This window comes from Anoplopoma fimbria, chromosome 12 (assembly GCF_027596085.1).
Source record: "Anoplopoma fimbria isolate UVic2021 breed Golden Eagle Sablefish chromosome 12, Afim_UVic_2022, whole genome shotgun sequence".
NCBI lineage: Eukaryota > Metazoa > Chordata > Actinopteri > Perciformes > Anoplopomatidae > Anoplopoma > Anoplopoma fimbria.
This window is the reverse complement of record NC_072460.1, coordinates 14,782,577-14,797,732: the sequence shown is the minus strand read 5'-3', so window position 1 is coordinate 14,797,732 and position 15,156 is coordinate 14,782,577. Positions and strand designations below refer to the sequence as shown.

Here is a 15,156-nt window from a genome sequence, read left to right as displayed (position 1 = left end):
AAAGGCGTTATCATTTGGGGTGTTTTAGGGATGATGATGTCTGTGCCACAGAACTATAAAGCATGTACAGGGAATTTAGCAACGCATGAATTATAAGCTTGCTGCAATATAAGAGTGAAATTAAACCATGGTTTTTGGCCAGGGTATGAGGTTGAGACCATAGACCAACTCACCAATGTGCCCCAGTGTGATCTACACATGCTACACAACTCCCAAACACACAGAGAAGGCTCACTGACTTAATGGTTCCATCTGCTGCTCACACACACTTTCACACATTCAGTCTGAGACTGATGAAGGGAAAACACAGCGTCATTTTATCACCACGATCCTCCTTTGGATTAAATAAATAGTTCCTGAAGATGCTAATGTACTCACAGTGGTGTCGAAGTAGGCCTCCGTCCACACCGTGTCGTGCTCCCGGTCGATCACCTTGGGACGACTCAGCACGTGGAGATACTCCATCACATTCTCTTGCACATCTGCCAATGTGGAAATCTGAGTGAAGTAGCCTGTTGGGCAGAAAGAGGAGGAGGAAGATGAGAGGAATGATGATGAGTGATTTAACTAGATTATTGTGAACAATGCAGAGTCTCCTAACACACTATGCTGCCCTGAAACAGAGATTGGATGAATACTCTCTATGTCTCAAAACTGTTTCACATTGCAGTAAGTGTCACATCCAAGACACATCATCTTTTCCCAAGCCATCACTCCCATTTTATATGCCTCTGTACCAAACCAGAGAAACTGCATCTGTCATACATATGGAAAGCAGCAGATATTTGCTTGATGAAGCAAACGGACACCTTGATACATGTAGGAGTTATAACTTAAGTATTCCTTGCAGTGGTGTACAAGTGAGAGCAAACCAGCATGGGTTTCTGAATGAGTAAGAGGTATGTAAATGCCAGAGAAAAGCTATTCCAGTTAAACCAAATGCGATGCCATTTCCTACGCTGGTAATGTCACCATTATGATGCTAATGTGCATGTGCAGGAGGGAATATACTGTTGTCTCAGCAGGGGGGCAGAGTGGGGAAAAGAAAAAGAGAGGGAATCAGGACAACATTAAGACAGAGGGACAGAGAGGACAAGATGTGACACTGAGAATAAGGGAAAAGAGAGAGACCACCACATTTTCACCCATCCGCAAAAACAGCAAACTGCCTCCATCACCGTGAGGCAGTCAAGGAGAAAATCATAGCTGGAGGAAATAGATTTTGGGGTCATCATTCCCGGCGACGACCTTTACTCCACAGGGAGTAAAAGAGCTAGACTCTAGATACAATACAGAGATCCATGAAGGATGCCATATTCCCTACCAAATAACTAAGGATTGAATCTATCGCTGATAATCTAATTTTAAATATGCAACCACGGTTAAAAAATTTATAAAGGCCAAAATGTCATATGGTACACTAACACTTGCAGAATTATAGCCACTTGATTACTGCAATCGCTATAGCAACTAGAATGCCCTCGCCCCGAAACTTGACCTGGAAGTGAACCTTGACAGATTCCTTCTTTTCATCCTCAAAGATATTCAGTTCCGGCTATTATTCCAGCAGACAGTACAATGACAACACACACGTACAGGCTCGCATGGCACACAAAGCGAGCTGCCTCGGTCTAACTGCATCGTTTATCACAGTGGTGAGTGAAGAATGACTGCCTCCTCTGGAAGGCTGGGGGCATCCTTCAGGCTGAGTCACCAGGGCCAGTGAGATGAGCTGGGGAGAGAAAAAATGAATGCTCCCACTTTTCAGTGACATGGTACACCTGTCGTACACACAGGACAGGGCAGCCACGGCATGGTCTGTTCAGGTAGAGGGCATTAATATCTGTTTAAAGGTCCTTGGCCTGGGTGACAAAAATACACAACTAGGTGTCCTGATGCACGGATACCCACAAACACTTATATGTGATTGTTTAACATCAAATTCTAAAACCATGGGAAATAAATTGGAACTCCATAAAAAAAAAATTCACACATAATCACATTATTGTTTACAACAACACATATATGTACATCGTGTGTAAAGTTGTCCTGCTCAAAACAAGCGCGTTTGTGTCTGCTTGGCTTTCAAAGTTTAGTTAAGCTTAAATCTGGGACCTGTCTTAAACAGTGATGTAGTAGGCAAAACTCCAAAGCACTGGCTTTTGTAGTCCCAGTTGGTTAGTGCCTCTCATACATGGCTGCTGGTAACATTAGTAAGCCTTCACCAACTCTTTTTATGTATCTTCAGTCGATATGTCCTTGGGCAAGACACTTAACCCCAAGTTGCTCCCGAAGGCTTGCCATCGGTGTGGACTGGATGTTGTATGAATGTTAGTTAGAGTCTGATGGTGGCACCTTGCATGGTAGCCTGTCATCAGTGTGTGAATGGGTGAATGATATGTAATATACTACTGATTGTAAGTCGCTTTGGATAAAAGCGTCTGCTAAATGACTGTAATGTAATGTACTTGTATAGTGCTTTTATAGTCTTCTGACCTCTCAGAGCACTTTAACATGGCATTCACCCATTCACACCCATTGGCAGGGGGTAGCACGCAAGGCCCATCAGGAATAACTAAGCATTCACACCCATTCACACACCGTAGGGCACAGCCTACAACCCGCTCTATCACTGTGCCAGAGTCGCCCCGACATCACATGGGCTTGCAGATAACTGTGCAATATTCAGGGCTTAGCAAGACATATAAGGCAGGCAAAGATAACAGTAACTGAAAAATGACACTTCCCAAAGACAGATCCACACACACTGAGAGAGCCTCTTGTTGCCACAAAGTTGGAAGCTATCGTTTTAAATATCATAGCATTAAGATTTATCTTAATTTAAACTATGAGGCCACCTACAGTACACAAAAGTACTGTATGCTGACTGGAGGGTCCACTTCCCCTTGTCCATATAGTGTATGTTTGATTGGTATAGAGAAATAATTGATGGATTAATACACTGTATTCATACAGAAAAGTGTTCTATCTTGTCATCTATATTCATGTCAAGGTCAGATTGTCTGCGTCATTTTTTATTGGTTGCCAGTCTCAAGAGTGCGAAACATCTGTACTATGAGCAGAAACCAGGAAAGTTAGAGTAGATGAAGAAGAGAGTGGAGTGTGACTAAAGATCTCTTTTTGTTAAGATAGTGATGGATAATGAATGATAACCCTCAAACACCCTCAAGTATTTTTAGTTTTGTTAGTTTCTGTTTTTCTTTTTATTCCTTCTGAAACCAACCAGTTGATTTAACAAGAAGAAGACCAGAGTGGACCTGAGTTGGCCTTGCCACGTTGTCGAGTGAGCAACACAGAGGGGAACAGTGGACAAACGGTAGACAGTTAATCAAGCTCAACTGGGCTTTGGGTAAGAACTGCATCCTGTTCTTATTTGTTGGCAACCAAAGGCATTCTCATATGCATGGCCTGTTAGTAGCTGGTACAGCCATAAGGCTTAGTGGCAATTAAATCCCTTATAAATAAAATGATTACCAGTACAACTTGTGTCATGAGACTGAGCATTTTGCTAAAAATATACTTTGCTTCAATCAAAAGCAACATGGAGAGATTTGACATCACAGCCTTCAGTGACTGACAGCATAACACTATACCTTACTTTCACCTGCAAAACAACTAAAAGTAAAACAGTGAAGAACTAAAACCAATTTCTATTCTGCAATTTAGACTAGAGATGTTGAGCCTGGGGAGCAGAGCAAATACTGTTTTGCAGAGCTCCTGTAGGCTGGAGAGGATGTGATTGTCACAAACCTGAATCATCATGCAGCATACATACACACACACACAACCACACACACACAGGTCTCATCATCACCATTAACACCCTCAAACTGACTGGATGGGTTCTCTGATATCAATTCCAAGCTTAACTGTGGATGCCCCTGTTTTCTTATCTACACACATATAAATACACACACACACAGCTAAAAACACATGCACACCCCTTGTGTGACCTATGGCTTGCCTGTGTTATCTACAGCAGCCTGAGGAAATGGAGCCAGCCTGTCTCTGTCACCCACCTCTCAGCTAAATATAGAACCTGGAGGAAAGTGCTCTACACACCACGACAACCATGGCCGCACACAAAGCAACTGGGTAGTGGCGTATCGTCAAAATAGTTTGGACTTAAGGCTTGGAAGAAGATGTAATGCGACATATCTGGTCTCTGCAACTGGAACCAGCTGCCTGCTGTCACATACACGTGCTTATACTGATGAGCACTGACAAACATATGTCTATGCAACTACATGCACGAACACAGACAAGTATGCAAAAAACCCTTAACAAATCCTGAATCCTAATTTTTGAATGGCTGTCAGCAGAATGCAGCAACTTTCTTCTGCAAAAACAGATTATAAGTAGAGAAAAGGCACAGAGGTGTATGCCTGTGTTGTGAGGTCCTACCTTTGTTAGCACATGCCATCCATTTCAGATTATCTGCGAAGGCTGACTCTCGACCAATCAGGTAAGGGAATATGCGGACCTGTGGAGAGAAAGCAGATAGCTTATGTCAGTCATTTTAATCGCATTTTGATAGGGGCCCCCACACCGCCATTTAAAAGATAACACTGTCAAAGCCAGGCAGAAGGCTCAGTCTTTATCTCCCAGTGATTAGCAGGCCCTTTCTCCTTGTTAAATAGAGTCAAAGATGGACTCATGGAAGACTTCTTCCATTTGGAATTTATTTAAAATGTCAATATTTTTTATCAACTGAACAAACTAAACAATTAAGGATTAACAGATATTCTAAAATAAGATAAGTGTATCAAGAATGTACAAAAGCGTAATGCATTCATTTATTATTCACAATATTTGCCCTGTTTTTCTGAATAAACAAAATAGTGTATTTTGAAATCCCAAGAAAAACTCTCATTTAGTTAAGCGCTTGATTTCATGGAAGCAAACATGTCCTTCCTGTTTAGTTTAATCCAGTGTTATTCTGGTTTGAGCTATTGGGAGACTTGTGTCTTTAAACAATAAGATATTTGTATTGTTATGAGTTTATTGAACTTGCTTAGGCACCTCAGGATTTTGCAGTTGTTCAGACATAAAGCCCATTCTGATCTGCTTTACATTGATCCAGGATCAGTTGAACCGATATGGCTTCATAACATGCCTCATTTGAAAAGCATTCAGGCTGGCTACATGGTGCATAGGGTTGTCAGTGCTGGATTAAAATAAACAGGTGGGACACCTATGCTTCCATGATATTAGCTCTCGGGTAAAGTAGTGCTTATCGCAGAATTTTTAGGTATTTTGTTAATTGAACAGATTTTTTTCCATAAAACTTTTCTCAGAATTACAGAGATTTTCTAAAGTGAATGCATTACGCTTCCCTAATAATCTACAATTAGAATGAATGCAAATTATTAACCATGAAGTCAATATTTTGAGTTGAAAAAGCCAAATCCAAGTGCTATGTGGTCAATCCAGAGTCTTCTAAACTTTCTGCTGCCAAACCCATTTTTGTCCTGTTGGCTCCGGCAGCAGGTGTAGTTGGCATGTGTGTGTATGTGTGTGTCGGTGTGTGTGTTTGGTGTGTGTGTGAAGTGCATGTTGCCAGATTGGACCAGATGCAAGCCTCTGGGGGCACAGCTGCCATAGCTCCAATGCCTGCATTTTTCACTGCTTCCTTTCACCCTGACAGCATGTGTCTGTTTGTGTTTGTGTGTGTGTATGTATGTTTGTGCAGGTACACACATGTCTAGATGTAGGTGCATTTAGGTGTCTTTATTTGATTTTGAATAAGGATTTTTGCAAAAACATAATTTATGTCAAGATGGTATTTAATTTTTGAGGAATACTTCAGAATAAATTATATTTATTCAATTGTCACTGCAGTGTGAAAAGATAAACTACTTATAAATTCAATAGTGATTATAACAGCTTTAGCTGACAAAGATATAAACCACAGACAGCTCATTTTTTAGCATGGATATTGTTGGGCTATTGTAAGCTGTAATGAGTTTCACTGTGAATAAGAACAGTCATTTTAAAGCAACCCTCATTATCGAGACTATAATCATCTTCTATTCATACAAACCTCAGCCATTTGAATGGCACTGCCAAAGTGACAAGAAAACACAACACTGCTGACATGATCATAATATGTAGGGTCGCAAGAGGTGTCACATTTTCTGTTTGAGGTTATGTGTTTTCCTTCACTTGTAGCCAAGACAGAGGTCAAACTTCCATATAACATAAACGAGTGGGGGCTCAAGTTACAGCATGCAATCAACCTACTTGACAGCACAAATTTTACATAGGCAGGAATAAAAAGACACATGCATGTAAGAAATACAAATGCACATGACATAGAAGTATTCACATCTGTGTGTATCCATACAAGCACAGATGCAACGACACTATGCAAAAATATTTTTGTTTACACTTCTACATTGTGTATGCAGCACATAACCCAATAATCTATTAATTTATTCTCCACTGTTAACATTCACATAATCCTGTGCAAATGTTTAAACACTGTAATTACTGCTTTAAGGTGTGTTTTAATGTCCAGAACACAAAGTAACAACTCATACTGTTACAAAGTAATAACAGGCTAAGTGTTCTGATTTAAATGGTCTCAAGCAATATGTAGCATAATCTAGGACCAGACAGGCCTATTAATGGTTATAAAACCCCAGCTGATTTCAAATTTAGGTCAGTTTAAAGTTTCATTCTGCAACCAAAACCAAAGATGATTTCTTAAATTGATTGGGTTTATGTTTTGGATAAACAGATTTATATATTGCAACTATGAAATTGTGGCTGCAGTTTATTTAAACAATCCTATAGCTTAGCCGTGTATTATAAGGAAGCATTATATGAAATACTGTATGTAGTGTGGAGTTAGTATGGAGATCTTGATTTTTTGGCTGGAAATACAGCTTATTCCTTACATGGAAATAAAATGTAAGTTTATGTAGTAAAAGCCAACAACTTTTCTATCAATATCTGTTAGCAATCCTTTTTATTTTAATTGTTTTCGACCACAGTGGAACACAAAGCTTTAAAGCTTTTACACATTAGCAAAACGGATGACCCCGATAAACTTGTGCCACACTTTCTAAAGATAGCAGCTGAATCTATTTCTTGCTCACTACTACATCTTTGTAATCCTTTGCCTTTAATTAAATTCCTTATCTTAAAGTCTGCTTTTGTTTTACTATTACTAAAAGCAGGTGACCCCAACACTAACTGGTTACAGGCTCAACACTTATCTAATAAAGTTTTTAATCCATATTAATATTTTATCTTAAAATCTGACATTTTGGACTGATTTTAGGAGAGCAGGCCGAGCTGTGTGGAAGACATATATGTATCTATGTATGTGTGTGAGAGGAAAGACTTTGCTGCTCTCTACGTTTGAGAGAGAGTGTTGGAGTTGCCTGTTCATAGAGCAAGGCTGCAGCCTCCCCTGAGGAAATGGTTTGTGGGCCTAGAGGTAGATACCAAGAAAGCCCTATTGAGTATCGCATGGAAGAGCAAACTCAGTGAGTTTCTTTCACAATTCAGGTTGGGAGACAAGGCCACAGGGACACTGTGTTTCCTAGAGCTCATGGTATCCGCAGTCTAGGCCGTTATGCTGGCCCTGCTACACATGCGCCCTGTGCCACTGTGTCTCTTGTTTATGGGACTGAGCCCATGTAGTTCCCCTTATATGTTGCAGAGTAATCTACAGGCAGTCATGGTTAGCCCTTCACTATTGGGACAACAGAAACAATGTTGGCAAAGGACCAACACTGGGGCCTCATGATGAACTGCCAAATGGTGGCCATATATAAGGTTTGGGCAGCACACAAAGTACAGGGCACAAGCAGGCATGGGGAAGGTTGTTGTAACGCAGCATATCAATCTCCTGAGGCTGATGCAAGTACTGCACATGTAGCCAACATCCATTTTTTTCCTATGCCTTCACCTTCAAGGTCAGCCCCTGCTGATAAGGATAGACAGCATGAAGCATCTTTCATTGGTTGGAAGGTTTGTCTATCTCTCCCTTGCAACTGCCTAAATGGGAAATCATGCTACCCTCTCTGGCCCAAAAATATATTTTTTCAATAATTCAAAGAAAGCAGGCGGCAACCTCAGATTGTACTGAGCTCCATCCTCTTATGTCACTTCTGGTTCCAAAAAAACAAGATGGCGATGGCCAAAATGCCAAACTGTAGTCCACAAACCAATGGGTGACATCATGCTAACCACATCCACTTTTTATATCCAGTCTATAAAAGAAAATTACTTTAAAACAATAAAGAACAATTGGTTTAGAGCCATAATAACAAAATCATTTTATAGCAATTATACTCAGCCTGAGAAAGGTTATAATCTGCTATGGGACCAAAATTTCTGAATAGCTTTTCCAGTATATGCGCCCAGTGATCAACTTTAATTGCTATGAATGTGTGCCATCTGGGAACACCATATCCAGTTTTCATATTACATTGATGGCACAACCCATGTTTTCACTCCCTTGTGGGGTGTATTTTGCCAAACACAGACAATCTGTGAGGGGATCAGGTGTCTGGGGAATTTACCGCCCAGGAGGCTACACTGTCAGGTGGTTGAAGGAATGTGGTGCCACTACAGACAGGAAATGGTGAACCTTTTTCAGTCATGGGAGACCACCACTGCTGTTTTAATCAATGCTGTCCAACTTTTTCTATTGTTTGTCTATCATATTTTATTATTGGGGACTTTAAAAGGTGGTGAGATCAATTATTGTCCTTTTTGAGGTAGGGGCAGCACATGATGTTGCTGCTCTGTTACAATTCGACTTGGATTTTCTCGTGTTCCTTATCTTCACTGCAAATTGTTTGACTGAGCTGTAGAAATTCAGACCCCGCCTCTCAAACTTCTTGGATTAAAGATGAATTAGATTTTTATGAGCTTGGAAAATATCTAATTTATTGCAAATTATTTTCAAATTCAGTTTTAAGATGTGGACAAAATCCCCTCTTCAGTTAAAGGTAGATGCAGAGCACAACGCATGGTATTAAAATAGCATTTGGTCACCCACATGTAATGTAATTGGTGCTCTTTGATTAATTATTCTCAGCATGATTGTAGCACTGGTGTTTTTGTCTGTATTGTCCTTTGTTGTATCGTGTTGCGCTCTGTTCAATGCTCTAAGTGAGACCTGGTTGAAAATGGCTTTGAACTGACATGAAAACACTCAAGCAAAACTGCTGTGGTAAAATGACAACAGAACACAAATCCTAAGATAACTCTGTGACGAATGAATGACGAACCATGTATAAGCCAAAATACAAACTCTTTATGGTAGCATTGTGGGTGTGAAAACATGTCCATGACAATGAGATGTGTGTGAATGCTGTTCCCACAAATGTGTGGGCACATTCATGTTGGTGGTTATGTAGAGTGTTTAGAGAGTAGGGGGGTTGTTAGTTTGTGTGTGTCTGATACTTTAATCTCTTATTTGAACTCCATTATTAGAATCAGTAATAGCCACAAGCCTTTAGCTACATTGAAAGTCAGGGAGACCTACGCTCTAAATGGTCTTTTAGCTACTAAATAAATTTAAGTATCCTAAACATTCTTTATCTACAAAAGGCAGTTATTAAAAACTGTGACAGTATCTCTCTTGAAATAATCACCGGTGTAACATGAAAAAAATCATTGTTTTATTGCAGTAGATACTGTTTTACACAGCAGTGCTTTCTTTATGTTATGATCTCATGATATTCAGAATAAATTCCATCTGTATGCAAATATTCAGTAACAGTCTTTCCAAAGCGTGCCTATTCTCAGTGTGATGCTATACAGCGGTGAAGCTAGAAGGCTGTTTGGAAGGAAGGCATTAAAAACCAGCAGCAGGGAGAGAGAGAGAGGGAGAGAGAGACACTGGAGAGAGTGACAGAGACCGAAGACTTCTATTATCAGTGGGGCTTCTTCTTAATGGAACTATCTAGCAGCCTTGTCCCCTCTCCGCTCACTGCTGTTCAGCCTTGAGGCAGGAGTGTGTGTGTGGGGGGGTGGGGGTGGCGCCAAACACCAGAAACACACAAAAACATGACAATACAAGAGTGCATTCATGGTAAAAACTTAACACCCATATTAATGCATAGAAACATATGGTCAAACAGATTTGAGATTAAAATTGACTAATAACTTCAGTTAAAAGACTTGAGACAATGAAAGTATTCCTATGCATGTATTCACGGGGGGAGTTAAGGATGTGTGCATCTACCATTGCCCTTAGTATGGTACTTTATCCTTAAAAAGAAAATGACCTCAGAGTAACCCTTTTTCTTCCGCTCAGAGGTGCATCACAATTACTTGCAGGAGAGCAGGGAGACAGCTCAGTCCAGAGACAGGGCCATACTTCACTCTGTCAAAAAACACCTCTGAAAGGACTTCATACTGGGTCGGCTCAGTACCTTCTACTTTTCAAAACCTTGCTCTAATATCAATACTTGACAAAAACATGCTTTAAATTGAGACGACAACAAAAAATGTATGTATCAGCATGATAAACATTGATCCTGCTTGCTTCTCTTATTGTATTTTAGAATAATCGTATCATTTGTAATCAATGCCCTAACCGTATAAAACACCATCCAACTCACTATTTCTGTTTATTGATGTTGATGACCGTTACCCTTGGTTTCCCTTTAAAATAATGTGAAATGGTTCTGGTCCTAATTTCACATTTTGTGACAGCAGATTCTCAACATCGACTTTAAAGAGTCATTCATATCCACAGGAGGGCATTGGTCCACTGCTCTCCATCATCATCATCATCATCATCATCCTCCATTGGAATACCAGTTAGTGAAGTTATGAACAAGGCGTAATGGGAAATTGAGCTCAGCTGACCTCACTTTACCACATTTGTGGAGGTACTATTGTACAATGATGTGATGTGTGTGTTTGTGTGTTTAATACACTACCTTCCTCTCTGGCCAGTTGTACTTGGCAAAGATGGCATCATATGTGTCCACTGCCCCATCTGTCACCAACATAATGGCCTGGCTACACTCACTTCCCCTCCCAGTCTCGTTGAACTGGAGATAGAGAGAGTGAGAGGGAGAGTGACGTTAACGTAGGTGAATAACAACAAAAAATATCTCCCCTCCATTTCATAATGACACCAGTTAAAAATCGACTTTTTTCAAAGGCTTACCAAACATTTCATTAAAGAATGTAATGTGTTTTAGAGAATGTAATGTGTCTTTACATGATTAACCTTCTCAATGCACACAAGCTATGAGGACATCTACCTTGAGAGTGTATTACCTCACCAGATTACTGTGAACAAAATGGAGACATTTATTGTACGGTATAATTAGATAGCTACTGTACATGTTTTTAAAATATGAGTATTTAGAAAGGGAAAGTAAATGTGTGGGTGTGTGTGTGTGTGTTTTGCATGTGTGTTTGATTAATTACTTGTTCACAATGAGGACATGTCAAACCAGTAACTTGAGTCATGAAGTGCCTTGTTTACTTGGTTTTTCCATGATTCTGTTGAGCTGTTTGCTATTAATTACAGCGCGCTAATTAATTCTGTGCATGACACTGTTTCTTCTCTGTGTGTATATGCCTGTGCATGTGAGTGTGTCTATGTGCGTGTGTTAGGAGGGTTGATCATGCATGAAAATATTACTTACATCACCAAGAAGATTGAAGGCCTCAGTCAGAGCTATGTCTAACATGCCAATGCCTTGAGCAAACAGCTTGTCGAGGTGCTCCCGAAAATGCTGGGAAAATAAAGTTTGGGAAGGAAACATTATGATCATGGTGACAAGAAGCCAGCACAAGAGTGAAAAAAACACAGTTGGAAAAATGTTTTATGTTATTATTGATAAAAAAATAAAATAAAAATAGAGACACACTCATAACACCTGGCTTGGTTTACAATCATTTGTGTGTGAACAGAGATTGCACCAATGGTCTAATGGGCTCTTTAACTAGGCCCTGAGCCTTTTTTTGTGGCAAACTGCCACATTACCTTGCTGTGAAATGTCGCATATTGACTGAAAGAACCAAAACGTCCTGTTTTCCCTCCACCTCCTATTAGCTGACGACCGTTCAGTCAATCGCGTTTGGAAGTGTGTGCATCAGTGTGCCTGTTCTTGTTGTGATCATGCCACAGAGGGTGCTTTATCTCTCTGGCAATTAATGATGAGTTTAATGTTGTCAGCAACCTAGCAGGTCTCATGTGCATGTCTCATTATTTGCAACAGCCTGGAGGCAAAACCCACTCACATGCACACACACATACAGATGGACACAGCACATTATCCAATTTAATCTATTTATGGTTGTCTAGATCCAATTGTTGGCATTTTGTATATTTCCTGTTGATTCTGGCTCTATCCAGCTACCTGCAAAAAAACATTTCCACCTATGGAGGTCAGCAACCCCCACTTCTACTGTATATTATCAATGGCAAAAAAGGCATTACATACAACATATATAATTTTAGGGTCTGGGACACCCAAGACCTATACCACACCTACATCATCATCCCAGCATCTTATTTTTCGACACCTTTCCTTTCACTCCCTCTACATTCATCTCCTCCAGTCCTATGCTCCTTACTGATGGGAGGAGAGAGTCTCTCAACACACAGTGGGGGGCCCAAGCAGCATAAGGCCATATTAAAGCCTGCTCACTTGGGAGCACACATACACACATCACACACACACACACACACACACACACACACACACACACACACACACACACACACACACACACACACACACACACACACACACACACACACACACACACACAGACGTATGCACCAGCAACACACAAATACATTTGTGCACAAAAACAACCTCCAGCGATGCTGACAACACCCCCATATGGCAAAAAGACACAACCTTTCCTTCTATGTGGATAAAAAGGTTAATCGTTTCTGACAAAAGCTGTCCCCTGGAGCATGGCAAATTTTACCTACTGCATGTGAGTGTGTCTGTATGTGAGTTAAGACTGAGGTGACTTGTCTCAGCACAGTGGAGTACGTTCAATCCCTGGCGCAGCAGTGTACTTAAGTTGGCAGATTCAGAAAGTGTGTTTGTGTGCGTGTGTGAGCATGCAATGCTAAAAGTGCCCAACCTTTTGTGCCGCACCACAGAGCTTTGAAATGTACATTGGACCTCAAACCTTTCAATGCTTCAGACACCTTTTACACTCAAAAATTATCACAGCAGTCAGCTTACTGAAGCCTGGCTACAGGGACATATAAATAATGAACAAAATATCTTTAATTGCAATTTGCTGAAGCCTAAGGTTTCGATTTTTACAGCAAGACGGGTGAAGGTGCAATTCTAATAAATGCTGATAAAAAATTGTGACCATTGTGTGGTGATGTGAGTAGGATAGATAACATTAAATCAATAGGTATTAAATTGAAGTCAGATTCAAGCCCTATTCAACAACTTGCTGCCCATTAAGAATCGATTTGGAAATTTACAGGTGAAAAAACGTCTAGATTAAGACTGCGATTATTTGGCTGCAAGGTAAATTAAGTTCGGACATGTCAGCTTAAGATATTCCTTTGAAATACTGTTTAATCAATGGTTATAGCTATGTCTTTGTCTCAAAAAAAAATATCCAGATTCAGCCTGTTCTCACCGAGATATTGTTGTTGGGTCTGTTTAGGTTTGAAGCTGTATGAGCTGTAAATTAACCATTATTTCTATCTGGGTGTTCTGACTTTCGTTCTACTTAATTTAGTAAGTTACTGCATCTGTGATATACCTGGAGCAAACTGTTGAGCAGACATTCAGCTGCTCTGAGTCTAAACCCAATAACTGTTCAATAGAGATAATGTTGAAAATCATCAGTGTATAACTTTAAGGCTTTGGAAATTAGCTTGCAGCTACTGCACACGTGAATAATAATCAGACAGGATGGATTCAGCTTCTTCAGATGCTTGTTAGAAAGTCAAATTAGACAAATAACTATTCATGTTCATGTAGCCGGATGAACGTGTGTCCCATGGGAGCCTGACAACAGGTATTTATGACCCAGTTGAAGTTTGGGTATGAAATAACAGATTCTGGGAAGACAGATGAGTAAGTTTAAGTCTCCAGTGTGACAGTCGCTTCCTGCCCACTAGCTGCAGTAAAAGACATTAGCTTTATCTACTTGTGCAGACTGCATTCCCCTCTTAGCTGGCTGACTCACACTACATTAAACTACCATCTGGAGTTAAACACATAGTGCTAATCCATATGCATAAGTATACACTTACTTAGAAAGAAACAGAAATCAACTCAAACACCAGCAGTCGCACACGCACAGATGTGAACCAAATAATTCTACAGGACTTGCATGCGGTACATGGAAAGTAGTGCATGTACAAACAGCTGTGTCCCAAAGGCTGGGCCCTGACTGGAGGTAATAGAGGTCATTTCATTTAATTGCATTTGGAAATTGAATTTTTAAATTTAATTTTAAGGATTAAAGACACAATTTGGTAGGCAACAGGGAGGAGCGGCGACTCGGAAAAGAAGAAGGGAATCATGCCACAGTAATTGCAAGGATTGTCATGTGCCATCTTGATGGAAATGTCCTGTATGAACAGCCTAATCAGTGTACATACACATTAACACAGTTAGACATACAGACATTATCCAAACATAATGTTTAAGCCGCTCCCTGCCTCAGGAAAAGTCAAACCGTAATTAACAGAGTACTCCACCAACTTAATATTGCACGCCTATAACATTGTCTGGGAAATATTTTTAAATCAATGCACTATAACCGGAAATATCTTGTTTTCTATTCCTTATCAAAACATGGCGCCTACATTTGTTATGCTAGCAGCAGCTAATGTAGCCTCAAGCAGAGATGAGGAGATGGCTCCAGAGGTCTGGTGACCCAAGACCACAGAGAGTTTCTGTCCACAAGCAGGCTGAATAACAGACGACACAAAAACCCGAACTCACACACATGCTCAATATAGATAGATCAATGATTTTTAACACGAGAAAACAAAAGACAAGAAAATAAAGACTTACATCTTTGTTGGTGACATCAGCTTGGACCAGAGTTCCATTTAGGCATGGCTCCACATAATGCAATTCCTCATTGTACTAAAAAAATATAAAAGGTATAATCAATCTTTTTGTCACTTTAAATGTGCTGTCCTTA

The 15,156-nt window shown here is 40.2% G+C and overlaps 1 protein-coding gene across 1 annotated transcript in view; it reads right to left on the bottom strand.

Annotated features, from left to right (window-relative positions):
- The window catches only part of cacna2d3a (calcium channel, voltage-dependent, alpha 2/delta subunit 3a), a 116,737-nt gene that overhangs the window by 41,275 nt on the left and 60,306 nt on the right, over positions 1–15,156 (bottom strand). The window contains exons 8-12 of the mRNA XM_054609298.1: positions 15,024–15,098; positions 11,655–11,744; positions 10,935–11,048; positions 4,426–4,504; positions 379–512 (exon numbers count right to left, since the gene is read on the bottom strand). Of these exons, the coding sequence (XP_054465273.1) occupies positions 379–512; positions 4,426–4,504; positions 10,935–11,048; positions 11,655–11,744; positions 15,024–15,098 (492 nt within the window). The remainder of the gene's footprint in view (positions 1–378; positions 513–4,425; positions 4,505–10,934; positions 11,049–11,654; positions 11,745–15,023; positions 15,099–15,156) is intronic.